The sequence below is a fragment of the Ceratotherium simum genome, chromosome 7 (genome assembly GCF_057802395.1).
Source record: "Ceratotherium simum simum isolate JZ-2026a chromosome 7, ASM5780239v1, whole genome shotgun sequence".
Classification (NCBI taxonomy): domain Eukaryota; kingdom Metazoa; phylum Chordata; class Mammalia; order Perissodactyla; family Rhinocerotidae; genus Ceratotherium; species Ceratotherium simum.
This window is the reverse complement of record NC_141906.1, coordinates 13583575-13610899: the sequence shown is the minus strand read 5'-3', so window position 1 is coordinate 13610899 and position 27325 is coordinate 13583575. Positions and strand designations below refer to the sequence as shown.

General features: G+C 36.8%; 1 protein-coding gene across 1 annotated transcript; it reads left to right on the top strand.

The window, feature by feature from the left end:
• The first annotated feature begins 15442 nt into the window (after positions 1-15442).
• C7H11orf58 (chromosome 7 C11orf58 homolog) lies at positions 15443-27073 on the top strand. The gene is made up of 5 exons (XM_014783270.2): positions 15443-15630; positions 20499-20582; positions 23235-23295; positions 25160-25269; positions 26026-27073. Exons 1-5 carry the CDS (start codon positions 15568-15570, stop codon positions 26254-26256), a joined length of 549 nt encoding a protein of 182 aa, XP_014638756.1. The 5' UTR covers positions 15443-15567; the 3' UTR covers positions 26257-27073.
• Positions 27074-27325: the final 252 nt, after the last annotated feature.

Genomic DNA, 27325 nt, shown 5'->3' with positions numbered 1-27325 from the left:
AATATATTTTAATTCATCTTAAGTGTACATGCATTGTTTGTGACAAGGGAAAATGTTACTCAGTTTAAAAAATAAGTGCTGTTTATTACTTTTCAGCACAACATATGAGCACTTCTTAAAAATTAATACATATATTTACATTTAACTATTTATTGGTGTATTATATAAATAGATAAAAATTCTAAAGTATAATTTCCAAAATGGTAAAATCATGACTCTCATATAGATATAAAAAAAATGAGTCAAAATGTTGTGCCAGAGATTTTATTTAACTTGTTAATTAATGAGGAAACCAGTAAGAAGTGAAAAACAATTCATAATAGAATTTGACGTATGGACATCTATATTTTCTACTGGACAAAATCTATTTGCATTGCCAAGAATAGGAATCATTCGCATTGTTATGGGCAGAAAACATTTGCACTGTTTTCAGTTTTCTACAATTTAACTTATCCCTACAGAGTTGTAAAATAGCCTAGTTGATCAAAGATGATCAAAAGTGCACACTCATTTAGAATCAGATGAACCCTAGAGGGTCCCTAGACATTCAGCATTCCCTTGAAAGGAAACCCAGTAATCACTTTTGTCCATTTCCAAGTCTTTGACAAATTTTCCTGATGTATTTTACTAACCAGCAAACTAAACTAAAACTATTACAATTAAAATATAAATTCCTTGAAGGCAGAAAACATAGTGTCTATTTCTATGTATCTCCTACAAATGTTTAGTAAAGTGTTCTGGAACTTAATGTGTATGTAATCAAGGTATATCACAAAATATGTACAAACTTTAGTTTAGAGGTAGTACAAACTTTAGAAACTTCAGACTAGTTTAAGTGAGGCAATACCAGTAAATTATAAAACAGTGAAATACCGATATATGTAATAGGAAAAACTGTATAAAGAAATTGAGTAATTTATATGTATGCAATATAAAATCACAATCAGAAACACAAATGTCCATAAAGAAGCAAGTTGTCAAACAAAGCATGATCAACTCTGAGTTTTCCACCAGTAAGTTTTCTAAAGTTGAGAAAAAATTCAGATCCTGGGTTCAGATCCTGGGCGCACACTGACACACAGCTTGTCAAACCATGCTGTGGTAGCGTCCTATATAAAGTAGAGGAAGATGGGCACAGATGTTACCTCAGGGCTAATCTTCCTCACAAAAAAAAAAAAGAATTTTACTGGACTCAGTAATGAATGAATTGATTAATTACTAGACATAAGCACACTGAGGGAGTCCTGGATTTTTTAGATTATTGTCTAGAAAGAGAGTAATTCTTTCATGGAACTAAGCATCTCAAATTTGCAAGAAGTTGATTATTCGCAAGTTGTCACTCAATAAACATCATTTATACCATGTATGAATTGACTCTACATGGAGCAGCATAACATAGGGATTAAGAACATAAACACTAGAGCCAGACTAGGTCATCAACTCCACTATTTTTAGATATGTGATCTTGAGCAAGTTACTAACCTTTATATGCCTCAATACCTGTGCGAAGATTATATAAATGAACATATGTAAAACTCTTCTTCTTAAGGAAGAAACTGGGCAGAAAGTAAGCATTACCAACATGTTTGTCAAATCAGTGGTTCTAAAAATGTGGTCCTCAGACCAACAGCAGTATCTGTTATATGCCTCAATTTCCTCATCTGTAAAACGAGATAATAGGAAATACCTGTGCGAAGATTATATAAATGAACATATGTAAAACTTTTCTTCTTAAGGAAGAAACTGGGCAGAAAGTAAGCATTACCAACATGTTTGTCAAATCAGTGGTTCTAAAAATGTGGTCCTCAGACCAACAGCAGTATCTGGAAACTTGTTACAAATGTAAATTTTCTGACCCATCACAGTCCTATTAAATCAGAAACTTTGGGGTAGCTTTCAATATAAGCTTTCGCAAAGAGTCTTTCAGGTGATTCTGACGTGCACTAAAGTTTGAGAACCACTGGTGCACATTATAAGATTTTATCTCTTTCTCTCTGGACTTACATAAAGCCATCAGCATATATACCCATCAGTATATCTGGTGTTGTGCACGCTTCATCTTTTGTCTCGAAACTACTCAAAGACTTGGTTTCAAAACTGAAGGTAGAGAGGGCGGAGTCAAGATGGCGGCGTAGGCAGACTCTGAACTCACCTCCTCCCGTGGACACAGCCAATTTACAACTACTCGTGGAAAAATTACCCCTGAGACAGAACTGAAAACTGGATAAGAGGAACTCCTGCAACAACGGACAATCCTAACTGAGGTAGAAGAGGCAGAGACCCCCTTCCGGAGAGGAAAAATGCCGCCGTCACAAGCCGCCAGCTTCACGGCCGCCGGGAGCAGCTCACAGGTACGCACCCTCCCTGGAGGCGCCAGGTCCTGAGCCGGGGAGCGCCTCCGCTGTGGGCATTTTGTGGACCCAGCACAATCGACACCAGCGGCATAATATCTGACTTTGCCTGCTACTAAAGCATTGGGGAGCACCCCCAGAAAACCCGGTTCACAGAGAAACTAAAACTGGCTCTTAAAGGGCCCGCGCACAAACTCACCCGTTCCAGAAAGCATCCTAAAATCACCAGAAAGAAAGGTGCACAGTGCTTTGGTGACAAGAGAATCACCTAATAGGCCCTGAGTGCATTAGTGAGGGGTGAGACCTCTCCAGGGACTGGGACATTGGCGGCGGCCATTGTTGTGGCCTGGTGTGAGCATGCTGACACAGACGCCATTGGAGTTCTCCCTGAGGCCTGCTAGCCCAGGGTCTGCTCCACCCACTAGAGCACCGATTTAATCCAGCTCAGCCAGGGCAGGGAGCCCACCCTAGAGACTGGCCCCACCCAACAACAAGCCCTCAGGCAACGTGTGGGCCTGCATAGATTGGTGACTGGATTCTCTGCAGCCTGGCAACTGAGCCGACTTGAGTGGGCAGGGTGTGCACAAGGAGCGGGTGGAGAGTGTGGGGCTGTGGCGGAGTGTGTGGGGCTCCCGCCGTGGTGAGACTGGGTCCGCTTGGGGAGGTCGGGGCGCTCACACGGGGCAGGACTGTGTTGACTGTGTGTGTGGACCTGTGGGCAACAGGGCTTGTCAGCTGCAGAAGACTTGTGCTTCTCAAAGACCCATATAGGAGGTTTGCCCCACCTTCCAAAGCCTGAAACAATTGGGTGCTCCTGTGCCTGAGGCCAGCCCCACCCAGCTGCAATCCTCAGAGAGCTGACAAGAGACCTAATAGGCTAGAGGCTTACAGCAATTGTAAGGCCCTGAGCCTAACAACCTGCCACGCTGGGGGCCTACTCACTTAAAAGAAATACTGCAACACAAATGTGGTATTAGAACTTACAGCCAACTGTGCTGGGGCTCCCCACACTTGATAAAGAGACTGAAGGGCCCACAACAACTACAAGCAGCTGAGCATAACAACAGCTGGCCAGGAGCATAACTCAGCCTCCCTGGGCGCCTATAGGGAGAGCTAACAGGCCACAATAGAAGGACACATGTAGCCCACATAGGGGCCACCCCTGGAACATTGAGAACTGAGGGAAGCACACTGGAAGCCTCCTAAGGCATCACTTACATAAGGTCACCTATCCAAGAGCAGGAGACGTAGCTGACCTACCTAATACATAGACACAAGCACAGGGAAAGAGGCAAAATGAGGAGGCAAAAGAATACATTCCAAGAAAGGGAACAGGACAAAACCCCAGAAAAGGAACTAAGGGAAACAGAAATGAGCAACCTACCTGACAGAGAGTTCAAACTAAGAGTGTTAAGGATGCTCACTGATCTGGGGAGAAGAATAGATGAACTCAGTGAGAATGTCAATAAAGAAATGGAAGATATAAAAAAGAACCAATCAGAAATGACGAATACAATACTGGAAATGAAAAATTCATTAGAGGGACTCAAAAGCAGAGTAGAGGATACAGAAGAACGGATCTGTGAGCTGGACGAAAGACTAGAAGAAATTACCCAAGGTGAACAGGTAAAAGAGAAAAGAATTAAAAAGAGTGAAGACAGTCTAAGGGACCTCTGGGACAACATCAAGCGCACTAACATCCGTGTTCTAGGTGTCCCGGAAGGAGAAGAGCGAGACAAAGGGGCAGAGAATCTATTTCAAGAAATAATAGATGAAAACTTCCCTAACCTAAGGAAGGAAACAGACATCCAGGTACAGGAAGCACAGAGAGCCCCAAACAAGATAAACCCAAAGAGGCCCACACCAAGACACATCATAATCAAAATGTCCAGAATTAAAGAGAGAATCCTAAAAGCCGCAAGAGAATGTCAAGTTACGTACAAAGGAAACCCCATAAGGCTATCAGCTAACTTCTCAGCAGAAACCTTACAGGCTAGAAGAGAATGGCATGATATATTTAAAGTGCTAAAAGGAAAAAACTTACAGCCAAGGATACTCTACCCAGCAAGGTTATCATTCAAAATGGAAGCAGAGATCAAAATTTTCCCAGACAAGCAAAAATTAAAGGAGTTTGTCACCAAGAAACCAGTGCTACAAGAAATGTTAAAGGGACTGATTTAAGGGGAAAAGAGAAGGCCAAAAATAGGAAAAATTATCTATTTCCATGATTAGAACGTAATGGATACAAATACACAAAAAAGAGGTTAGATATGATATCAAAAACATAAAAGGAGGGAGGAGGGGAGTTAAAGAGTACAGCTTTCAGACAGAGGTCAAACTAAAGTGACCATCAATTCTGTATAGAAGAAGTAAGGAACAGAGAAGGACTACTAAAACACTGAGAAAAAAAAAAAAAGTTACAAAATGGCAGTAAGTACATACTTATCAATAGCTACTTTAAACGTCAATGGACTAAATGCTCCAATTAAAAGGCATAGGGTGGCTGACTGGATAAAAAAACAAGACCCATATATATGCTGCATACAAGAGACACACTTCAGACCTAAAGATACTCACAAACTGAAAGTGAAGGGATGGAAAAAGATACTCCACGCAAACGGCAATGAAAAGAAAGCTGGGGTAGCAGTACTCATATCAGACAAAATAGACTTTAAAACAAAAACTGTAAAAAGAGACAAAGAAGGGCATTACATAATCATCAAGGGAACAATCCAACAAGAGGATATAACACTTGTAAATATCTACGCACCCAATGTAGCTGCACCTAAATATATAAAGCAATTATTAACAGACATAAAAACAGAAATAGACAGTAACACAATAATAGTTGGGGACTTTAACACTCTACTTACACCAACGGATAGATCATCCAAACAGAAGATCAATAAGGAAACATTGGCCTTAAACGACACACTAGAACAGATGGACCTAGTAGATATATACAGAGCATTCCATCCAAAAACCGAAGAATACACGTTCTTTTCAAATGCACATGGAACATTCTCCAGGATTGATCACATATTAGGCCACAAAACAAGTCTCCATAAAGTTAAGAAGATTGAAATAATACCAAGCATCTTTTCTGACCACAACGGTATGAAACTAGAAATCAACTATAGGAAGAAAATCAGAAAAGCCACAAATACATGGAGATTAAACAAAATGCTACTGAACAACGACTGGGTCAATGAAGAAATCCAAGAAGAAATCAAAAAATACCTGGAGACAAATGAAAATGAAAATATGACATGCCAGAATTTATGGGATACAGCAAAAGCGGTTCTAAGAGGGAAGTTTATAGCGATACAGGCCTATCTCAACAAACAAGAAAAATCTCAAATAAACAATCTAACAATGCACCTAAAGGAACTGGAAAAAGAAGAACAAACAAAGCCCAAAATCAGTAGAAGAAGGGAAATAATAAAAATCAGAGCAGAAATAAATGAAATAGGGCCGGCCCTGTGGCTTGGTGGTTAAGTGCGCGCGCTGCAATGCTGGTGGCCCGGGTTCGGATCCCGGGTGCGCATTGGGGCACCACTTCTCCGTCCATCCTGAGGCCAAGTCCCACATACAGCAACTAGAAGGATGTGCAGCTATGACATACAACTATCTACTGGGGCTTTGGGGGGAAAAATTAAATAAATAAAATCTTTAGGGCCGGCCCCGTGGCTTGGCGGTTAAGTGCGCGCGCTCCGCTGCTGGCGGCCCGGGTTCGGATCCCGGGCGCGCACCGACGAACTGCTTCTCCGGCCGTGCTGAGGCCGAGTCCCACATACAGCAACTAGAAGGCTGTGCAACTATGACATACAACTATCTACTGGGGCTTTGGGGGAAAAAATGAATAAATAAAATTAAAAAACATAAATAAAAAAAAAAAATCTTTAAAAAAAAAAAAAAGAAATAAATGAAATAGAGACCAAAAAAACAATAGAAAAAATTAATAAAACCAAGAGCTGGTTCTTTGAAAAGATCAACAAAATAGACAAACCTTTAGCTAGACTCACCAAGAAAAAAAGAGAGAAGGCACAAATAAGTAAAATCAGAAATGAAAGAGGAGAGGTTACAACAGACACCTCAGAAATACAGAAGATTATAAGAGAATACTATGAAAAGCTATATGCCAACCAATTCGACAATCTGGAAGAAATGGATAAATTCTTAGAATCATACAACCTTCCAAAACTGGATCAAGAAGAAGTAGAGAATTTGAATAGACCAATCACCAGTAAGAAGATCGAAACAGTAATCAAAAACCTCCCCAAAAATAAAAGTCCAGGACCAGACGGCTTCCCTGGTGAATTCTACCAAACATTCAAAGAAGACTTAATACCTATCCTTCTCAAACTCTTCCAAAAAATTGAGGAGACTCCCTAACTCATTCTACGAAGCTGACATTACCCTGATACCAAAACCAGACAAGGACAACACAAAAAAAGAAAATTACAGGCCCATATCACTGATGAACATCGATGCAAAAATCCTCAACAAAATACTAGCAAATCGCATACAACAATACGTTAAAAAGGTTATACACCATGATCAAGTGGGATTTATTCCAGGTATGCAGGGATGGTTTAACATTCGCAAATCAATCAACGTGATACACCACATTAATAAAATGAAGAACAAAAATCACATGATCATCTCAATAGATGCAGAGAAAGCATTTGACAAGATACAGCATCCATTTATGATAAAAACTCTGAATAAAATGGGTATAGAAGGAAAGTACCTCAACATAATAAAGACCATATATGAGAAACCCACAGCTAATATCATCCTCAATGGTGAAAAACTGAAAGCTATCCCTCTAAGAACAGGAACCAGACAAGGATGCCCACTGTCACCACTCCTATTTAACATAGTACTGGAAGTCCTAGCCAGAGCAATCAGGCAAGAGAAAGAAATAAAAGGGATCCAAATTGGAAAGGAAGAAGTGAAATTGTCACTATTTGCAGATGACATGATTTTATATATAGAAAACCCTAAAGAATCCACCAGAAAACTTTTAGAAGTAATAAACGAATATGGTAAAGTTGCAGGATACAAAATCAACATACAAAAATCAGTTGCATTTCTGTACACTAACAACGAAGTAGCAGAAAGAGAAATTCAGAATACCATCCCATTTACAATTGCAACAAAAAGAATAAAATACCTAGGAATAAACTTAACCAAAGAGGTGAAAGAGCTGTACATGGAAAACTATAAAACATTTCTGAAAGAAATTGAAGAAGACACAAAGAAATGGAAAGATATTCCGTGCTCTTGGATTGGAAGAATTAACATAGTTAAGATGTCCATACTTCCTAAAGCCATCTATAGATTCAATGCAATCCCTATCAAAGTTCCAACAACATTTTTCACAGAAATAGAACAAAGAATCCTAAAATTTATATGGAACAACAAAAGACCCCGAATAGCTAAAGGAATCCTGAGAAAAAAGAACAAAGCTGGAGGTATCACATTCCCTGATTTCAAAATATACTACAAAGCTATAGTAACCAAAACAGCATGGTACTGGCACAAAAACAGACACACAGATCAATGGAATAGAATCGAAAGCCCAGAAATAAACCCACACATCTATGGACAGCTAATCTTTGACAAAGGAGCCAAGAACATACAATGGGGAAAAGAAAGTCTCTTCAACAAATGGTGTTGGGAAAACTGGATAGCCACATGCAAAAAAATGAAAGTAGACCCTTACCTTACCCATGCACAAAAATTAACTCCAAATGGATTAAAGACTTGAATGTAAGACCTGAAACTATGAAACTTCTAGAAGAAAACATAGGCAGTACGCTCTTCGACATCGGTCTTACCAACATCTTTTCAAACACCACATCTGACTGGGCAACAGAAACAACAGAAAAAATAAACAAATGGGACTACATCAAACTAAAAAGCTTCTGCACAGCAAAGGAAACCATCAACAAAACGAAAAGACAACCTAACAATTGGGAGAAGATATTTGCAAACCATACATCTGATAAGGGCTTAATCTCCAAAATATATAAAGAACTCATGCATCTCAACAACAAAAAAACTACCAACCCAATTAAAAAATGGGCAAAAGACCTGAACAGACATTTCTCCAAAGAAGATATACAGATGGCCAACAGACACATGAAAAGATGTTCAAAATCACTAACTATCAGGGAAATGCAAATCAAAACTACAATGAGATATCACCTCACGCCTGTCAGAATGGCTATAATTAACAAGACAGGAAACAACACGTGTTGGAGAGGATGTGGAGAGAAGGGAACTCTCATACACTGCTAGTGGGAGTGCAAACTGGTGTAGCCACTATGGAAAACAGTATGGAGATTCCTCAAAAAATCAACGATAGAACTACCATATGATCCAGCTATTCCACTGTTGGGTATTTATCCAAAGAACTTGAAAACACCAATTTGCAAAGGTACATGCACCCCTGTGTTCATTGCAGCGTTATTCACAATAGCCAAGACTTGGAAGCAACCTAAGTGCCCATCAAGGGACGAATGGATAAAGAAGATGTGGTATATATACACAATGGAATACTACTCAGCCATAAGAAACGATGAAATCCAGGCATTTGTGACACCATGGATGGACATTGAGGGTATAATGCAAAGTGAAATAAGTCAGAGGGAGAAGGTCAAATACCGTATGATTTCCTTCATTAAGTAGTAGATAATAACAACAATAAACAAACACATAGGGACAGAGATTGGATTGGTGGTTACCAGAGGGGAAGGGGGGAGGGAGGAGGGTGAAAGGGATAATTCGGTACATGTGTGGTGATGGGTTGTAATTAGTATTTTGGTGGTGAACATGATGTAGTCCATGCAGAAATTGAAGTACAATGATGTCCACCTGAAATTTTTACAATGTTATAAACCAATGTTACTGCAATAAACAAAAAATATATTAAAAAAAAAAAACTGAAGGTAATCTCACACCCACTAGGATAGTTATAATCAAGATGACAGATAATAACAAGTGTTGGCCGGATGTGGATAAATTGGACCCTTCATACATTGCTGGTGAAAATGTAGAATGGTGCAGCCATTTCAGAAAACAGTCTGACGGTTCCTCAAAAAGTAAACCACAGAGTAAGCACATGACCAGCAATTCCACTCCTAGACATATACCCACAAGAACTGAAAACATGTTCACACAAAACCTTGTACACAAATGTTCACAACAGCATTATTCACAATAGTCAAAAAGTGGAAATAATCCAAATGCCCATGAAGTGAGGAATGGATTAACGAAATATGGTATATCCACACAGTGGAATCTCATTCAGCCATAAAAGGGAATAAAGTACTGATACATGCTACAACATGGATGAATCTTGAAAATATCATGCTAAGTGAAAGAAACCAGTCGCAAAAGACCACATATTGTATGATTCATTTATATGAAGTAGCTAGAATAGGCAAATCTATAGAGAGAGAAAGTAGATGAGTGCTTGCCTAGAGCTGGGGGCAATGGAGGAAAATAGGGAGTGACTGCTCATGGATACAGAGTTTCTTTAGGGGGTGATAAAATTGTGGTGATGGTTGCACAACTCTGTGACTATATTAAAAAACATTTAATTGGGCACTTAAAATAGTTGAATTATGTAGTATGTGAACTATACCTCAATAAACCTATTATTTAAAAAGCCTAAAGGCATGTGCCAAAATATTATTGATGGAAAATATTTGTCATATAAAATTTGATGCAATAACAAAAATCTGTACCTAAACCCTAAATTATATTATCCTGGAAATGAGGGAGGGAAGAACAGGGCAAAAGTAAAGCTGCTCAATTCTTCATACATATAGGGAGTCATGAGACACTGAGATATTGTTTTAATTTTGATTCGAGTAAAAACTAAAATATAACCATTGATAGTATTAAAAACAAAATGTATATCCTCAAAATCACTAGAAAAAAGAAACTGGAAGGAATTACACTTAGATATTAACTGAGGTTACCTCAAAACTATGGCACTATGAGTGATTTTTATTTCCTCATTATACTTTCCACATTTTCTACAATGGGTTTGTTTTATCTTTGTGTGACTCTGATTTTTTTAAATCCAATTTTATTTTCTTATATATTCATTTATGGTTAATTTTTAAATAGGTTAATATATTCAGATAATTTAAAAATCAAAAGATACAAAAAGTATAGTGAAAAGTCTTCCTGCTACCAGTGTACCTCAGCGCCCTCAGTGTATCTCAGCCACCACCACCACAAGCATGTAGTCTACAAATACTCTCAGTTTCCTGGGTATTTTTGTGGAAATATTTTATGCATATATATTGATTCTTCTGTCTTTTTAATACAAATACAGTTTAATATATACACTGTTCTCCACTTTGATTGTTTCATTCAACAATATATCTTGGAGACTGTCCCACATCAGTACCTGCAGAGCTTCCTCTTTCTGTTTAATGGCTACATGGTAGTCCACTCTATGGATTCACCATAATTTATTTAGCCAGCCTCATACTGACATAATACTTTTATGATTGGCAAGAACAAGAAAGTAATTTTGGAGAAAAAACTAGAATGTTCTCATTCAAATTTTCCTTAAAAAAAAAAAAAGGATATTAACCATTGATTTAAACTCATAAGTTCTCTTGGACAACAACTATTAGAATATTGCTGCTTTATGTATATATAGATCTTACGACCAGATTAGAAGATATGCATCAACAATTTTATTGAAGCAATTTTATAAGTAAATACATTTACATCTCCGTTTTCATTTTTTATTCTTTTAAGTTTCTAGGTATGTGCAAAACAATCAAACCAATATTTATGTCACCACATTTTAAATCACAGTAGCATTGTGACAAATCTGCAAGTCCAAAGGACAGATGAGAATTCATCTCCTCATCATCAACCATCATCAACCACAAACATTTATTTTTTTTATACCTTGTCTTCAGGATTCTATGTTAGGCCCTACAGTTCCCTTTATATTATGCTTTTAAAATCAGCTTCAAGATAAGTTTCATCTCTCAGTCTCTCTCAGTTGAACAATGCGTTCTTCAAATATTTTCCCTTGGCTTCAACGGCACTTAACTCTCCTTGCTCTACTTCTACATCTATCTGTTAATCTCAGGCTCTTTTTCTTTAGTCTACCCTTAAATGTTCTTTTTTTTTTCCTTTTCCAAGTACCTCTCTTCTACATGCTCACTGAGCTCACTCATTCACTCACCTAGTTTGCCCATCATTTCTAGATGGTGATTTCCAAATTTATGGCCTCTTCTATCTTTGAAGTCCATAATTCTAACTGCCTAGTAGACAGCTCCTCTTGGTATCCCACTAATACTTTAAATTGAACATGTCTAAAATCAAAAAATTGTTATCTTACCACATGAACCTGCTCCTGTCTGACCACATCCGTTCATATATTAATATGACAAAAATTTGAGTCATGGTTATTATACAAGTCAGGGTGCTAAGCTTAGATCCCACCTAAAAGAATCTTACAGTCTAGAATAGCCAGCAAGACTCATATCATAGTTCATACCTCTATACCTCTAGCACATACATTTTTGTTGTAACTAGTGATGGTAGACTAACCAAGATGAGTAAAAAGTAGTAGTAGAAAATAAGAACAGAATGAATGATTGAGGTCAGAATATAAACCATCAATTATAGGCTTAATTGTATCAACTTAATTCTGTATGAAATGGGAAGCTTCAGGAAATTTTTGAGCAGGAGAGTCTCTACATTTCATTTTCAGATGATGAATCTGGCCATGATATGTAAAATGGATTTAACTGAGGAACTATGAGAGGATGGGAGATTACTATAAATCTGTGAAACAGATGATTTGAACCTGAACACACCAGGTAAGAGATTCAAACTCAAGGCTTTGATCAGCCTACAGATCATTACAGCCTTTTTCTCAGAACATACTTTCATGTTTATCAGATTTCAGTCACGCAGGATACTAACTATTCCTGAATACATGCCCCACTCTGCCTCCGCTGTTTTTCAAGGCCTAGGTCAAAAACTTTGGGGGGAAAATTTACCCATTTCCCTCAGCTAAAATTAACTGCTCCCACAGCATTTTATCTGTAACTTACTAGTGCCACTTAATCATTCCTCCCCCACCAAGTTGTAAACTCCTTCAGGTAAGGGATTATACATTATTTATTCTGGTTTTCTTCAAATTTAGCACTCTCCTGACACATACTAAGTGCCCTATATAAATGTTGAGTTGTAAGTGCATGGGTTTCTGGAGTTAAACAGGGCTGAATCCCAGCTTAGCCACTCACTCATTAGCTATATGATTATGGGCAAGTATTTAACTTTTCTTAAGTTTCATTATCTATAAAATAAAAATTCTTTCAAATTGTTGTGAAGCTTTTGGATCAATTATAAAAAGCACCTAGAAAAGTGTATGGCACATAGTGGATATTCAATAAATAATAGTTATAATTATGGCTCCAGAAATTTTTTTTAGTCTCAGATAAAACAGCAGCAGGTTTTTTGCACAGAGCATATTCATCAGAGCTTTTATTTCCTCTTTCGGTTTGTTAACTATGCTCAGCTGCAACTACTCTTGGTTGAGGGAACATTAACATATGCACTCAACAAACATTTATGAATGCCTACTACATGCTAAACGTTGGTATACAAAAAACGAGGGAGGCATGGTCTCTACCCTCAGGAAAGTATTTCAAAGTTCTATTAGTAACAGGGTCTCCTCTCCTTGTCTTTACCACCCAGGAAAGAAGGACATGGCTGAGTTTCTGGACCTTAGATGAGAAACCACATTATATAATTTCACACTTCCTATACTAATTCAAAAACACTTATTAACTACTCTATGGCAGGCATTGTGCTAGAAAATACAGAAACAAAAATGAAGATGGAACAGTTGAAAAAGGTATTTCAGAGTTCCACCTGGTACAGTATCTTCTCTTTGTTTTTACAAACAAGGAAGAAGAGTATTACTAAGTTTCTGTGCCATATATGCGTTTCTATTACACTCTATAATTTCATTCTTACCTATAGCCTTCTGTACATGAAACAGCAAAATCTGATAAAATGACCCAGTCTTTATTATTTCCTATGTTACTTTTTGGCTTGTGATCTTGTTTTATGATAACCTGAAGACTTAGCCATCCAGGTGCCAACAATTCTGGTGGAAAAAACGACATGTTGCTAGCTCATTAAACTTTTCTGGACTTTCACCAATTAATAAAGTTAGAACTATTTAGTAACTATTAACATCATTGATAGTCCTTTTTTATTTCAGAATTCTTTCAGCAGTCTAAACTACCTATTCCGCTGTCCCATTTGTTTATTGGTTATAAAGCTAAGAGTTTTAAATTGCATATATCACAGTGTGTCAAACCCTTTGGAGGTGAACTCTACTCCATCCTAGAAAATTCTGCAACTTAACTGTAATCTCATTGTAACTATATTTATAGAAACTTGTAGAATCATAGAGTTAGTATGTAGAATATTTTAATTCACAGTAAAGAGCAAGCAACCACTTCCAAAAAACACTTTTTCTCCTCATGGGTTTACTCTTCTCCTCCTTGATCTGCGGTTTATTCTTACCACACAACTAACAGATTAAGGTGCCCACACTTGGTTATAAAATATGACCCTGAGTTTTTTTTTCCATACTATCCTAATTAGTATCATTATTCTTTTGCTTCCAAAATAAAGGAGCAGAATATGGATACATGACTGCATAAATTAAAGAACTGTCTTCCACTTGTCATAGTTCTACAAATATTTCAGCCATCATCTGAAATCTAGGAAAGTAACACTATTTCTATACAGGCAGTCAAACTAAGCACTGAGATCAGAAACTAATAGTTAAGCAGTTTCACAGTCTGCTTTCAGTACCAACACACTACATCTACAGTCTACACTTACTGATTTTTGCTTTAAAAAAATCAAATTTTTGATCAAGGTCCAAAAGTTTCAGAGTAAACAAGGACAAAGATCCCAACAGAATGTTAGGGTTAAATGTATCCAGATTCAGGCCTGGTTAATCTCAGACATCTTGATACAGCATGAATAAATTTCTAGTAACCCAATAATACCTTCAGATACAGGGCTTTCTCAGCAGACCAGTGGTTGCTGGGAGAGAGGGGGCAATAGGGAAGGACTGCTTAATGGGTTACTGAGGTTCCTTTTGGAGTGATGAAAATGTCTTGGAATTAGATAATAGTGACGGTTACACAGCATTGTGAATGTACTTAATGCCACTGAATTGTACACTTTAAAATGGTTACTTTTATGTTATGTGAATTTCACCTCAATAAAAAAAGAAAAGTAAATATTTTTAAAAAGGAAAAGAAAAAGATACAGGCTTTCTGGCAGAGACGGCCATCACTTGGTGAAGGTCCCAACCGTACAACGCCGCATGCTAGGAGCGAGGTCGGATAGGGTCATTCTCACTTCACACAAAGCCGCATGGAAAGCTTATAGAATTCTCTCAGGTGGATCCTACTTTCAATAATAGCCAATTAACTGGCACTTAACACCATATTGAACTCATTTCGGTGAGAATGAGAAAACGGCAAAATATTCATCAGAATCTTCTAGAAAGCAGCGCTGCCGGTCATCTAAAATTCCCCTATGAGCAATAGAGACCACCAGGGTGGAAACGGTAGAAGCCATTTTTTTTTTTTAGTTTTTGTCTTGAGGGGGAAGCACTTGCGAGGATTCAATAAGCCTCAGACATTACATTTAAACCTAGGTGCTTAACCATGACAGGTGCACTTGTCTATGGGGCAGCGTCTCACAGACAAACGCGGAAACTCAGTCTTAAGCCACTCTCTATGGCGACGAAGCTCGAATTTAACGCTCACCGCCATACCCATCCGCGGAAAGCTCCCTCCACCAGCCGAAGAAGGCGGAGCCTCAGGGGGCACTCCCGCCACACAGCGCGAGCTGCGCCGCTGGGCTTCCTGGGAATTCTAGTTTTAGTCATCCGTCCATCTCTTTTGTTCAGGCCCGTCTGGAGTGAGCCAGGAAACTACAACTCCCAGAGTGCTCCGGAGTGGCGAGCATCCGCAGCGGTGACGACTGTGGCGGAGAAGGCCCGGAGGCCCTCTGCCTTTTGGAGTGGCGCTGTTTGGGCTGGTGGTAGATTGCTGGGTGTTGGCGCCGCGGATTAGGAGAACTACGAGTGGGTTCGGCATTTCCTATCGGGGTCCCCGCAACGATGAGCGCTGCCAGGGAGTCACATCCGCACGGGGTGAAGCGTTCGGCCTCCCCAGACGACGATGTAAATAACAATGGCGGAGTGGATGAGGGTTGAGGCCTACTAAAGGTTGCGGTAGGCCGGGAAGGGTGGATGAAAAAGGGAAAGCGACTGGGGTGGCCCGAAGGGAGAGGGCCGAGGGGGAGGATCCAGAAGAAAGGGAGTGTCTCCATTCCTTCATTAGGGTCGGAAGGTTTGAAGAGGCCCGCACGCTAAGAACCAGCGACCTCCGTAAGGGGGCTTGGGGTGGGGGGAGGGGATCGAGGAGGGAAGTCCTGAATGGTCGGGAAGTGAAAGGGCTTAGTCAAGGGATCATATTTGTCTATTTGGGTGCTGATGAAGCTTTTTTGTCGGGCCTTTCTACTCAGGATAGAGACAGCAGGATCCCTCTGTTTTAGGCTTAAATGCGCCTGTGACAATGTCAAGGTGTTCGTGCCAATTTGGACGAATTTTCCAGCCGGAATTATTTTTGCAGTGTACTGTGAAGAGTAAACAGAGAATAATATTGAACGGAAAAATTGTACCGGGGGAGTACTTTGGTACTGGCGCAGGGTGGTGAGGTCTAAGCCGTTGAGACCTAGAAGCCCATTTTGATGTCAAGTACCTCCCTTCCCTCTCCTCCCTCCAAAGTTTGTCAGTTTAAATAGCAAACCATTCATTCTTTAAAATAATCCATTAAGTATTTACTGCCATGTCAGGTGTTGGGAATTCAAAGATGAATAAGTGTGGTGCTTATCTTAGCCTTTTTGTATATTTGTCCTCGCTCCTAGCGCAATGTCATGGAGACTGCAGTAACCAGTAAATGTAAAACTAGGTCCTTCAGACAATGGATAACTGCCTGGGAACGTTGATGGGGAAATTTTGGTGAGGGGTCATGGAGAGGTCATCTTTAAGGGAGATGAAGGGACGATGTCTAGCTTTCTTTCAGTTATTGTTGAAAGCACTATCAATTTCTGAACGTGTAGAGTTCTTTATTTTCTATAGTGCAGTTCAGTACCTTTCGTAATACTTTGTTAACCGTAAAAGACTCACTGAAACGAGTGCATCAGTTGTAGCAAATGAGATGATGTTAAGACCCACCCTTTTTGGGTGAGTGGCGGGGTTAGGTCCGGAATGGTAAGGCTCTTGAAGGAAATTGATTTTAGCTTTGCAGAAAGATTAGTAATCAGTAAAGATTTGAGGATGAATGGTTATATAGTGAGATTTATTCATGCCCTCTGTTCCTCCCTACAACTGGCTTTTAGATCTTTTCATGTTAATATGGTAATCCAGTACTTGTCAGGAATTGATCTAGGCTTTTGAGTAACCTGGGTGCCATTTTAAAAGCTGTTAACGTTGTTTTCCGCCTGGTATTTAACTGTGATTTGATTGCTAGAATGTCAGGCACCTGTTTTGGTAGACGCAGAGAAATAGTCCTTTTAGCTTGGTGGAAAACTCTTGGTGATATTAGGTAATTTAACAGAAAGTTAAAGAGATTAAGTAATTCTCTAAGCTTCTGATGGAATCAGTTTAACCTAGATGAACTTGAAGACCTTTTCCAATCCTATAAGCATTCTCTTTGAAGGACAAGGTTATAGTTGCAATTCAAGATTAGGGCCTAGGACCTTCACACACTACCTAAAAATAATTATGTTGCTAATTTTATATTGTAGTACAATACAGTAACCTGTTCCTTGATAGTGCTTTTTTTGTCAGTTTCTTTCATAGGAATTTTATAAGTACTTGTTTTTAAAATATTTTGAAAATAATATAATACAAAAATTTTAAATATATTTTTCAAATATACATCCAAATTGTAGAAAGTCAACTAATTATAATATGTAGTTAATCATCAGTTTCTAATGAACATCCGTTGCATGTAAAAGGTAATTGAAGTTTTCTTTGCCCGCTGACCTCACATGTTAAATGGGGGTAACAAAACATGTTAAAAGATATTACAGAATCCAACTCTGGTAAAATGTTGACAATGTTAGAAGTAAATTCTAAGCATTACCACGGTATGTATTGAAGAGGAGGAAAATTTATTGCAGTTCTATAATAAAGGGTATTAAGGATGAAGACAACTTAAAAATGGTTTCATTGGACTGGAGAAATGAAAGCTATCTTTTAGGGAGTAGGAGGAGTGGGGAGGTTAATTTTAGTAACTGGTGGAAAACCTCTAAGAATGTATCAGTCACCCATGTACTTTTCAGAATGTAGCTCTTGAGCAAGATACTTGCTGTTGTATGCTAAGGTCTTTGAAAGGAAGAACCAGAAGGACCTCATGATTGAAAAAAATATTAGGATTCTAAATTGTAAATGAAAGGTTACTTATGTAAAGACATTGAAGACATTTGCAATTTTATAGAGAGTTTGGGAAAGTTTTGGGTTTTAGACAATTGTTTTTAATTTAATTCTATATATTTTTATAACTATAGTTCATAAACTACTTTCACACTCCGTCTCATTTGAACATGTACAGTATGATGTGGAAAAAGCAGAGGACTTAAGGGCAGAGGATCCAAGCAAGTCGCTTAGCCTCTTTGCCTCAGTGTCCTTATTTATTAAATGGACTCTTGAGAGAATCTAAGTGAAAAGTGATTTGTGAGTTGTAAAACACTATGTAATTCTTAGATGTTTTTGTTCTTAAGACAGTCTTTTAAAGAAGCATCTCTGTAGATAAGGAGTTAAAACTAAGAAGTTAAATGCTAGGTCCAGGCTCACAGAGAGCAAGTGATTTAGTGAGAATCAGAACTTAAGCTTCACCAGTACTTCAATTTTTATTTTTTTAACTATATTGAGGCAGAAATAGTTAGGAACTAACTGGTCTTTGAAAAGATATGAGCTATCAGATGGAAAGAAGTAGGAGATTTGGAACTTAGGTAGCCAAAATCAAGAAAGCATATAAGCCCCTCACCAAAAGGAATTTAGAAGCACCATAAGTGGATGTCCATTGTGGTACAAATATTTAACTCTCATATGTCCAGGAGAAATGGTTGTCATTGTTTCTTTTATATTAGTCTTTTACAGTTAATTTTCAACAGTAAGAATAAAGGGATAGTGAAAAAACAACTTTATTAGAAATTTTAATATGAATTTAACCATAGCAAACCAAATTTCTGTTTGACATTTTCCTGACATATATACCCAAAATGATTAGCATCCTCTGAATACAGCTGACTGCTCATCAGTTGTCATGTGTGAAACTGGAACATATAATTTCAGATTTCAAATCTATTTGTAATAGATTTTAGCTTTGTTATTTCTAGTTCTTGCATTTGCATCATCAAAATAAAATATTGAAGAATTTTTTGAAACCTTTGCTCATAATTTTGTGTTGAAAAAGGACGTTGTCTCTGCTCCATAATTGCAAAACATTTTCATTTTTAGATTATAAACGCTATTACAATGATCAATCCAATGAACGTTTTCATTTCTGCACTCATTGTGGTCACCTTTGTATACATACCTATCTTCAGCATTTGTCCACTTACAAACCATATCAAGTAAATTTTGGTGTGCAAATAGCATAAAAGATTAAATGAAACAGTCACATCTTTTCAGAAAAACAGGATGCTCCAGGCTCTTATTGCAAAATATTGCAAGATGAAGTCCTTCCTGTTGAATGACTCTCTAGATGAGAGAGTATCATATTTCTTTTTTGTTCTTTTTTATTTTCTTTCTCTCATTGATTCCTGGTTTGAAGAAAAGTTATCTAGTATTTCATCATCCAAAGACCCATAGTCTAAGATTTTTGCGTATACAATTAATCTTGCCATCATCATTAGTTTAGAGTACACTACCTCTTATTGTGCATTCATCTTCTTATTCGTCTTAATAATTGTGAAATGCTTTCTGTCAGTTTTCAATTTTTTACCTAGTTGCCATTACGGATAGAAATGAAAAATTCTGAATTCTCCACTGTGTCCAAAGAAAGCTAGAAGCATACAACAGAGAGGTGATGTCTTGAAAGATGATGCAATACTTTGGACACCATGATGAGAAAACTCTTCTACCATTTTTCTAGTTTCTTATTTTAGTCATTTTTAGCATAGTTGGGAATAATTGATGAATTATAATGAAAAAAGTCTTGCATTTCTTTGAGGATGTAGGGAATTATAATGAAGTAATTCTTACATTTGTTTCAAGATGTAGGGAAAAATATCACTAGAATTTAATATTCTTAGATTTATAGAAGAGTTCAATAGACCCATTTGATAATTACAAGATAGAATGAGTTTTATTCTATTCTTTTTTTAAAAATTAAGTAAATTTTGTCTTTCTTTGGAAGACCTCTAAGAAAGAATAAAAGTTATGACACTGATCCTTACAAACAACTAGAACAGCTCAAAAAAGAAAGCGAAAAACTAAAATTGGGTCCAGTAGACTGATGTTATACTGTCCTTTTGAATATCTTTAAAGCCAGAGTTTCTAACAGCTAACAACTGGCAGCCTTTTGGGTTCAAAGTACTAGATGCGCTAGGGCCCTGCAAGGCTCCAGGGCAATAGGTCTCAACGTGTGGTCCCCCACATCAACAGCATCAGCATCGCTTAGGAATTTGTTAGAAATGAAATCCTTGAGAGCCACCCCAAACATATTGAACCTGAAACTCTTGGGGTGGAGCCCAGCGCAGCGGTCGGTGTTTTAACAAGCCCTCCATGTGATTCTGATAGATGGAAACTTGAGAACCAGAGCTCTGGCTGCAAAAGAATCAAAGGATTCTGCCTTGAGGTAACAGAAAAAGTGTTTTAATTCAAATAGGATGCATATACTTAACTTCCTAAGTAAGGATGAGCCCTGTTTATTGTTAAACTGACAGGAAAAAAAACTTGGGATTTACTGGTAGACTTTAAATTTTTTACTGTTTATTATTTTTCAAAAAAAAAAAAAAATTGGCTAATTTCTTTTCCAGCTTGGATCTAGCAATTGGGAGGCAGCAGACTTAGGTAATGAAGAAAGAAAACAAAAGTTCTTGAGACTGATGGGCGCTGGAAAGGTGAGCATCAGACAGTACACATTTTTATTTTTTCTGTGAAGATAATGCCTTTTGTGTATGTTAAGTGAGAAGGACTGAATACACTTGGATCCCATTTTCCTGTTCTGCATGATTACTTTAGGCTTTAAGAAATATAGTCAACCTAACCGAGCACTTGAAATTTATACTATTTCTGAGCCACTTTTGGGATTCTGAGTACCTCTGACCAGTAAGGTTTCAAGACTAGATAGAGAAAAAATTTGATTTCAGGAGACTCCTATGGAAGGAAGAAGATGTGAAAGTTTATTATTTGCCATCTGTTAGCTTGATAATTTGATACAAGGTATTTCTGGGCAGACCCTTGGGTAGGTCTTTCATATTTTATAGCTCCTTCCAGTCCTTGAAATAGTAGCCAAGGGAATAGCCTTTATCAAAAACCTAATTTTAAAAATGTTCAATATATTTTAAAATCCCTTTCAGTTTGACTAACATAATAGAAGATATAAAATATAGGTACCAGGAAAACATCACCTATTGGAAAAAATTCTTGTTCCTAGCGCTTCATTTTTACATGCAAATACAGTGGTCTCTAGACATTTATTTTTTGCAAGCAAGTAAATTTATTTTCCTAACTTTGTCCCAGTAGTTTTCCTACAAACCTAATGTGGAAGAAATAGGAAAACTTTCTTCTCTTTTAAGCTCCTTAAAATGAAATTCTGCTCTTTGTTTTTTGTTATTCATATGAGAATGCATTCATGCATTTTACCAAGAATGATTGACTACTACATGCTAGGCACTGTGCTAGGTCCTTGGAGTCACATAGATCAATAATGCATGTTTGGAGCTATCATGTAATGGAGGAAACCAGATAATGACAATATAGGAATTATAATTGCTATGAAAGAGCCATGCACATAGTGCTGTGGAATCAGCAGACAAGGGTAGCTGACTCTGGCTTAGCACAAGAAAGCTTCCCAGAAATAGAATTGATCTGAATCTGAAAGGATGAGTTAGCCAGACTAGAACAGTGAGGTTGAGGGTAGGGAGAGATCATGGAAAACGTTAAGACCTATACAAAGGAAGTATTTCTATATCTCAATCGAAATTTCCCAATAATTTGCAATTTATCATAGAAAGTAGTCTGAAGTTTCTCTTGGTTCATGCAAATAAAAGATTTGCTAAGGATATATAAAGTAAGTAATAGTTTAGGGAATGTGCTTAACCTAGTAGAATGAAAACTCTTAAGTACTTAGGGAAGAACACCCCAACATAAAATGTATGAAATTTAGCTACCAATAGTCAGTTATATCTCAGTAAAACGGGGGGGGAAAAGAACAGATTGAACAACAACAAAAAAAGAAATTTGGCTACCAGGCCGGCTCCGTGGCTTAATGGTTAAGTGCCTGCGCTCCGCTGCTGGCGGCCCGGGTTCGGATCCCGGGCGCGCACCAACGCACCGCTTCTCCGGCCATGCTGAGGCCGCGTCCCACATACAGCAACTAGAAGGATGTGCAGCTATGACATACAACTATCTACTGGGGCTTTGGGGGAAAATAAATAAATAAATAAAATCTTTAGAAATTTGGCTACCAATAAATGGGCTGGCTAGTCAACATAGGTTAAATTCTTTGCAATACTATCATCCTAAAATAACTTGATGCCATTATATATATTCAGATCTTGTTAATAAGGTGTCTTCTGCGATCTAAAGCAGCAGCATATTGAATCAGTGATTTGCTTATGTGTTAATAGCCTGTAAGGCAATAAGCATTAATGCTTGAAGCTTTTCAGTAGTATCATCTTTGGGTATAGAGAATGTATCTGTCATCATTTCAAAGTAGGAAGATTTGTTATTTACTGTATCTTCACAGATGATTGGTTAAGATTGCTTTGCAAAGTCATATTTAATCTCACCTTCACTCTGTTTTAGTGAACAGTTTATTTCTTTACCTTATGTAACTGAATATGAACCACAAAGAGTGGATTGGAACTAATAAATTGAAAGTAATTATGTAGCCTGATCAATTGGTAACTGAATCAGATTTATTTTTTTCTTTTATAGAACTTGGTTTTTTAAATTCTATTCTTTTTTACAGTTTGAGCTTGGGTGTTCATTGTAGTCAAATAGTCACGAGCTAGCTATTTGTGTTATGTTGTAAATAGTAATTATTTTCATTTTTTTATATTAAAGATCTATCACTTTGTTCGTGTAACTATTATTTCATTTTTATCTAGCTAAATAATCTCATTTTCTTTCTCTCCATGAGATATGTCTGAGGCATCAGAAACAGAAGGTGGGAAAGTTAAAGCAACTCATTTCACTGGCCTTTTAAGAAAGAAAATGTTTAGATTGACTCAATTTTCTAGTTATCTATCCATCCATTTAAAATTCCAACTTGATTTCTACATACTCTTTACCCCCTTACTCTGCTCTGTTTGTTTCAATGGCACTTACTACCTTCTAACATACTATAATTTACTTATTGATTTTTTTTCCCCCTCCACATAGCTGCCTTTGCTAGAATGTAAGTTCCATAAAGACAGGGATCTTAATTTAGTGCTTTTTCTTCACTGTATGCCAGAAGCCTACAATAGTGTTAGGCACATAATAGACACTCAATAACTATTAAATTAGTGGTCTCAAATTCTAATACATTTTCTGCCTTCTTATAGAAAGAACATACTGGTCGTCTTGTCATAGGAGATCACAAATCAACATCTCACTTCCGAACAGGTAAGAAAGTAAAATATAATTAAAGTGGAGGTGCTAAATTTGGAATATGAAATATTTGTACATATTTTGGGATATTCTAACTTCTGTGTATAATTGTTAATGATTAAAATATTAGAATTGGAAATGTATATATATATGTAAACATGTTACATATATCTTGTAACAATTAGTATATACTTTAATTTTTAAAAGATTTGAGAGTATACATCAATATTCTGCCAAGACACTGACCTTTTCCTGTCTTCATTTTTACTGAGTCACAACATACATTTTTTTTTTTTTTGAGTGGTTTTTGTTTTTTTGGTTTTTTTTTTTAATTTTATTTATTTATTTTTTCCCCCAAAGCCCCAGCAGATAGTTGTAGGTCATAGCTGCATATCCTTCTACTTGCTGTATGTGGGACGCAGCCTCAGCATGGCCAGAGAAGCGGTGCGTTGGTGCGCCCCCCGGGGATCCGAACCCGGGCTGCCAGCAGCGGAGCGCGTGCACTTAACCGCTAAGCCATGGGGCCGGCCCACAACATACATTTTAATTGTAGTGAGGTTTTATGCCTCATCTTCCCAACTGTAGTATGTGTAGAATTTATATCCTTTTTTGTCTTATAAATTACTTAGCAAACAATGTTATAGTTGGCATATTATACTGGTTTTTATTTTATTCATTAAGTTTTGCTTTGAAATCTTCGAAGAATGTAAACTCATTGCAAAGCCTGAATAAATTAACTTTTTCTTTTAATTTTGGGGAAAAAAACTTATTAAAACTGGAAGTGAATTTGAGTTCAGTCTGCTGAAAAGTGAAGTTTTCTCCTGTTGAAAATTGGCATTATTAATAACGGCATAATAACAGATATATTTTAACAAAACTTTTAATTAAATTACTTAACTTCATACTGACCTAGAATATGTAGCACATTTTAGAAATTAATAGGTCTTTTATTTGTCTGATGTTAAGCAGTTATTTCAAATGGATTTGCATTGCTACAAAATCAGAGAGTCTCTGAGCTCTGCAGAATGGAAATATATTTAACTGCTGCATTTACTTTTTTAAACTGGGGGCATTATGAGTAAAAATAATGCAAAGCATCACCATTTGTGATTAAAAAGTGAAATTTCTCATATTTACAAATTAAAATGTCATGCACAGAAAGCTGCGATGATATTGGTACTATTCTAGTTCTTGAGAGGTAAGTTCATAGGTGATTGTTTAGTATTCTGCTTCATAACTTACATTCGACAGAATACATAAAAAATGTATATCAAATGTGTGATAAAATAAGTAGGTTTATGTTGCATCAATAAACTGATATGCAAAGAAAGGTATAAAGGAGAGGTATTACAAAGTCATTATATTTAGCTATTCTCTGAACAGAATTGCATGCTTTTTCATTATTTCTATTCAAAGACAGACAGAAGCTTTTGTTTGTTGGAGATTTTTTTGTATGTGACTAGGAGAAAACTTCCATTTTCTGGAGAACAGTTTATTAGACTATAAATAAGCTAAAACAAATAATGCCCAAAGTTATCGGTAATTAATATTTACAATATCTGAACTTGAGGGAGTTCTGAGACTCTTGTGTCTGGTTTGAATTAACACACAACAATATAAGTTCTTCATCTTTTATAAACACTTTTGTAGTCCAAAGGGTTGGTTACTAAAGAAGTAATCTTAAATACATCCTTCAATTATTTTATGTCTGTTAGGTAACTACCTATGTTATAGAAACCCATCCACAAAATTCATTGTAAAATTAGTCACAGAGAAATCAGCCCTGAATATAATAGCATCTGTATTATGGGTTTTTTTGTGTAATCAAATATTTTTATTAATTTGACTGAAACATAACCAAAGTACACTGGACATGCAGGGGAAGAAGACAAGAAAATTAATGAAGAACTGGAGTCTCAATATCAGCAAAGTATGGACAGTAAATTATCAGGAAGATATCGACGACATTGTGGACTTGGCTTCAGTGAGGTAGTAATTCATATATTTTCATTAAATGGGAAGATGATCAATTTCCAATTTGATGTAATTTATATGTGTTACATTTCTCTAGCAATCAAGAATCCTATGTAGAAAGCTTTCTTTATACAGTTACTTAAAGTATTTTTATATGCCCAACTAGGTCTTTGTAGATAATGAGAAGAGATATTTTTGAGAGTTTTATAAATATGTTTTCTGATACAAGCTTAATGTAAATTCTGCTTAGATATTCATTAGGGCACATCTTAAATAGGCATGAACAACATACTCACGACTTAGATGAAATATTTCATGTAAAGACTAGTTTAGGAGAGTTCTCAGTTGTTTCCTGTCACCTCTTTTCTTATAACTAGTGGTTAATTACTCTAAAGTATTGTAATATGCAAAACATCAGTAACTGTTTTCCACATTTCCATGGGTCAATGGTTAACTTTCCTTATTTACTTAAAAAAATATTGTTTCTTGCAGGAAGATATAATTGTTTTCAAACTAGGGGGAGAGGGCACAGGTGAGTGGTCTTCAGAGCCTTTAAAATCCTATTCAAGTCCCAGTGTATAAAACACGTGAAGATGCCTGCGTTCTCAGCCCTTCCCTTCGCAGCCTCTGATCATAATACAGTCTTAAAACTGTTGATTTAATAGCTAGAGAGTGGGCCGTTTTAAGACTGTGACAAAAATTAGGGTCTTTCCCAGTTTTTGTACTGGATAATTGTATTTATTTTAAGAGCCTGGTGATTGATGTTTCCAGGTAGAAGATCATGATGGAGAGGGTGATGTAGCTGGAGATGATGATGACGATGATGATTCACCTGATCCTGAAAGTCCAGATGACTCTGAGAGTGATTCGGAGTCAGAGAAAGAAGAATCTGCTGAAGAACTGCAGGCTGCTGAGCACCCTGATGAAGTGGAGGATCCCAAGAACAAAAAAGATGCAAAAAGCAACTATAAAATGATGTTTGTTAAATCTAGTGGTTCATAACTCCCAAACACTTAGTCTTTGTATTAAAAGTAAGCCTTATTGTTATAATGCACAGTGGAGGACTGCTTCTAGAGCACAGACCTTTGTATTATAATTTTTAAAAAGGCCCTTTTAAATAATTACAAAGAGTGTTTGCTTTCAGATGCCATGGGTTACACTTTTATGGGCATGACTATAACCATTTTTGTAAAGAGTAAGAGTTGTATAAAATAAGAAATAAATACAGTACTCAATTTCCTTTCATATTAGCATCATCAAACCTCTAATCTCACCTTTTTACCCCTTTAAATACAGTTATGGGGGAGATACTATTTTTTGTTTATAGTAGCTGTTTCATCTTTTTTTGTTCCTTCATATTTTTCTCTTATAAAAAGTTTATCTGATACTGTGATGAAAAATATTCTTTTATTATACTTTGTTATAGTAGAACTATTCATCATGGGTATTCTGCTGCCGATAACAGTCTAAATTAATGTTGGCAAAAGATTTAGGTACATAGTTTACTCATACTGATTCAGCTCTACTCTTTTGGACCAAAGCAACATGAGAGCAAATACTTTTCACACCTGTTAGGATGGAGTTGAAACTCGCATGCAATTGGAATGTTATGATCCCAAGCAGTCTTTATATCATTTGAATTACATTGTATCTTAGATTTTTGATAAAATTTGGCCAGTTTTTACAGAAGGAATTATTTCTCTGATCATTTGGTCCTATCTATTTAGGAATATGTAAAACTGGATTTTTTTTTTTAAGGTAATATGTGACCAAAGTTAATTTTCTTAAGGCCTAAATAAAGAGAAAGCAGTTTCCCGTATTTGGTTGTGATACCTTTATCCTCATTATCTAAAAATGAAGAGTAGGCTTATTGAACAAGATACCTTTCTTATCTTCATTATCTAAAAATGAGTAGGCTTATTGAACAAGAAGCTGAAACAAATTCTTCATTTTATCCCAATGCTGTTATCTTGATTATGTAATTACTAAAGAGTAGTATTGCTGTCTGATTTTATTGCTGCTTCTGTTGGAGTGAGATGAGAATCCTCTGACTGCTGTTATGTGGTTGATT

Coding starts and splice junctions, on each gene's coding strand:
- C7H11orf58 (XM_014783270.2), top strand. CDS start 15,568: ATGAGCGCTGCCAGGGAGTCACATCCGCACGGGGTGAAGCGTTCGGCC. Junction 23,296..25,159: donor AACATCTCACTTCCGAACAG/GTAAGAAAGTAA, acceptor CTGGACATGCAG/GGGAAGAAGACAAGAAAATT. Junction 25,270..26,025: donor GTGGACTTGGCTTCAGTGAG/GTAGTAATTCAT, acceptor TGATGTTTCCAG/GTAGAAGATCATGATGGAGA.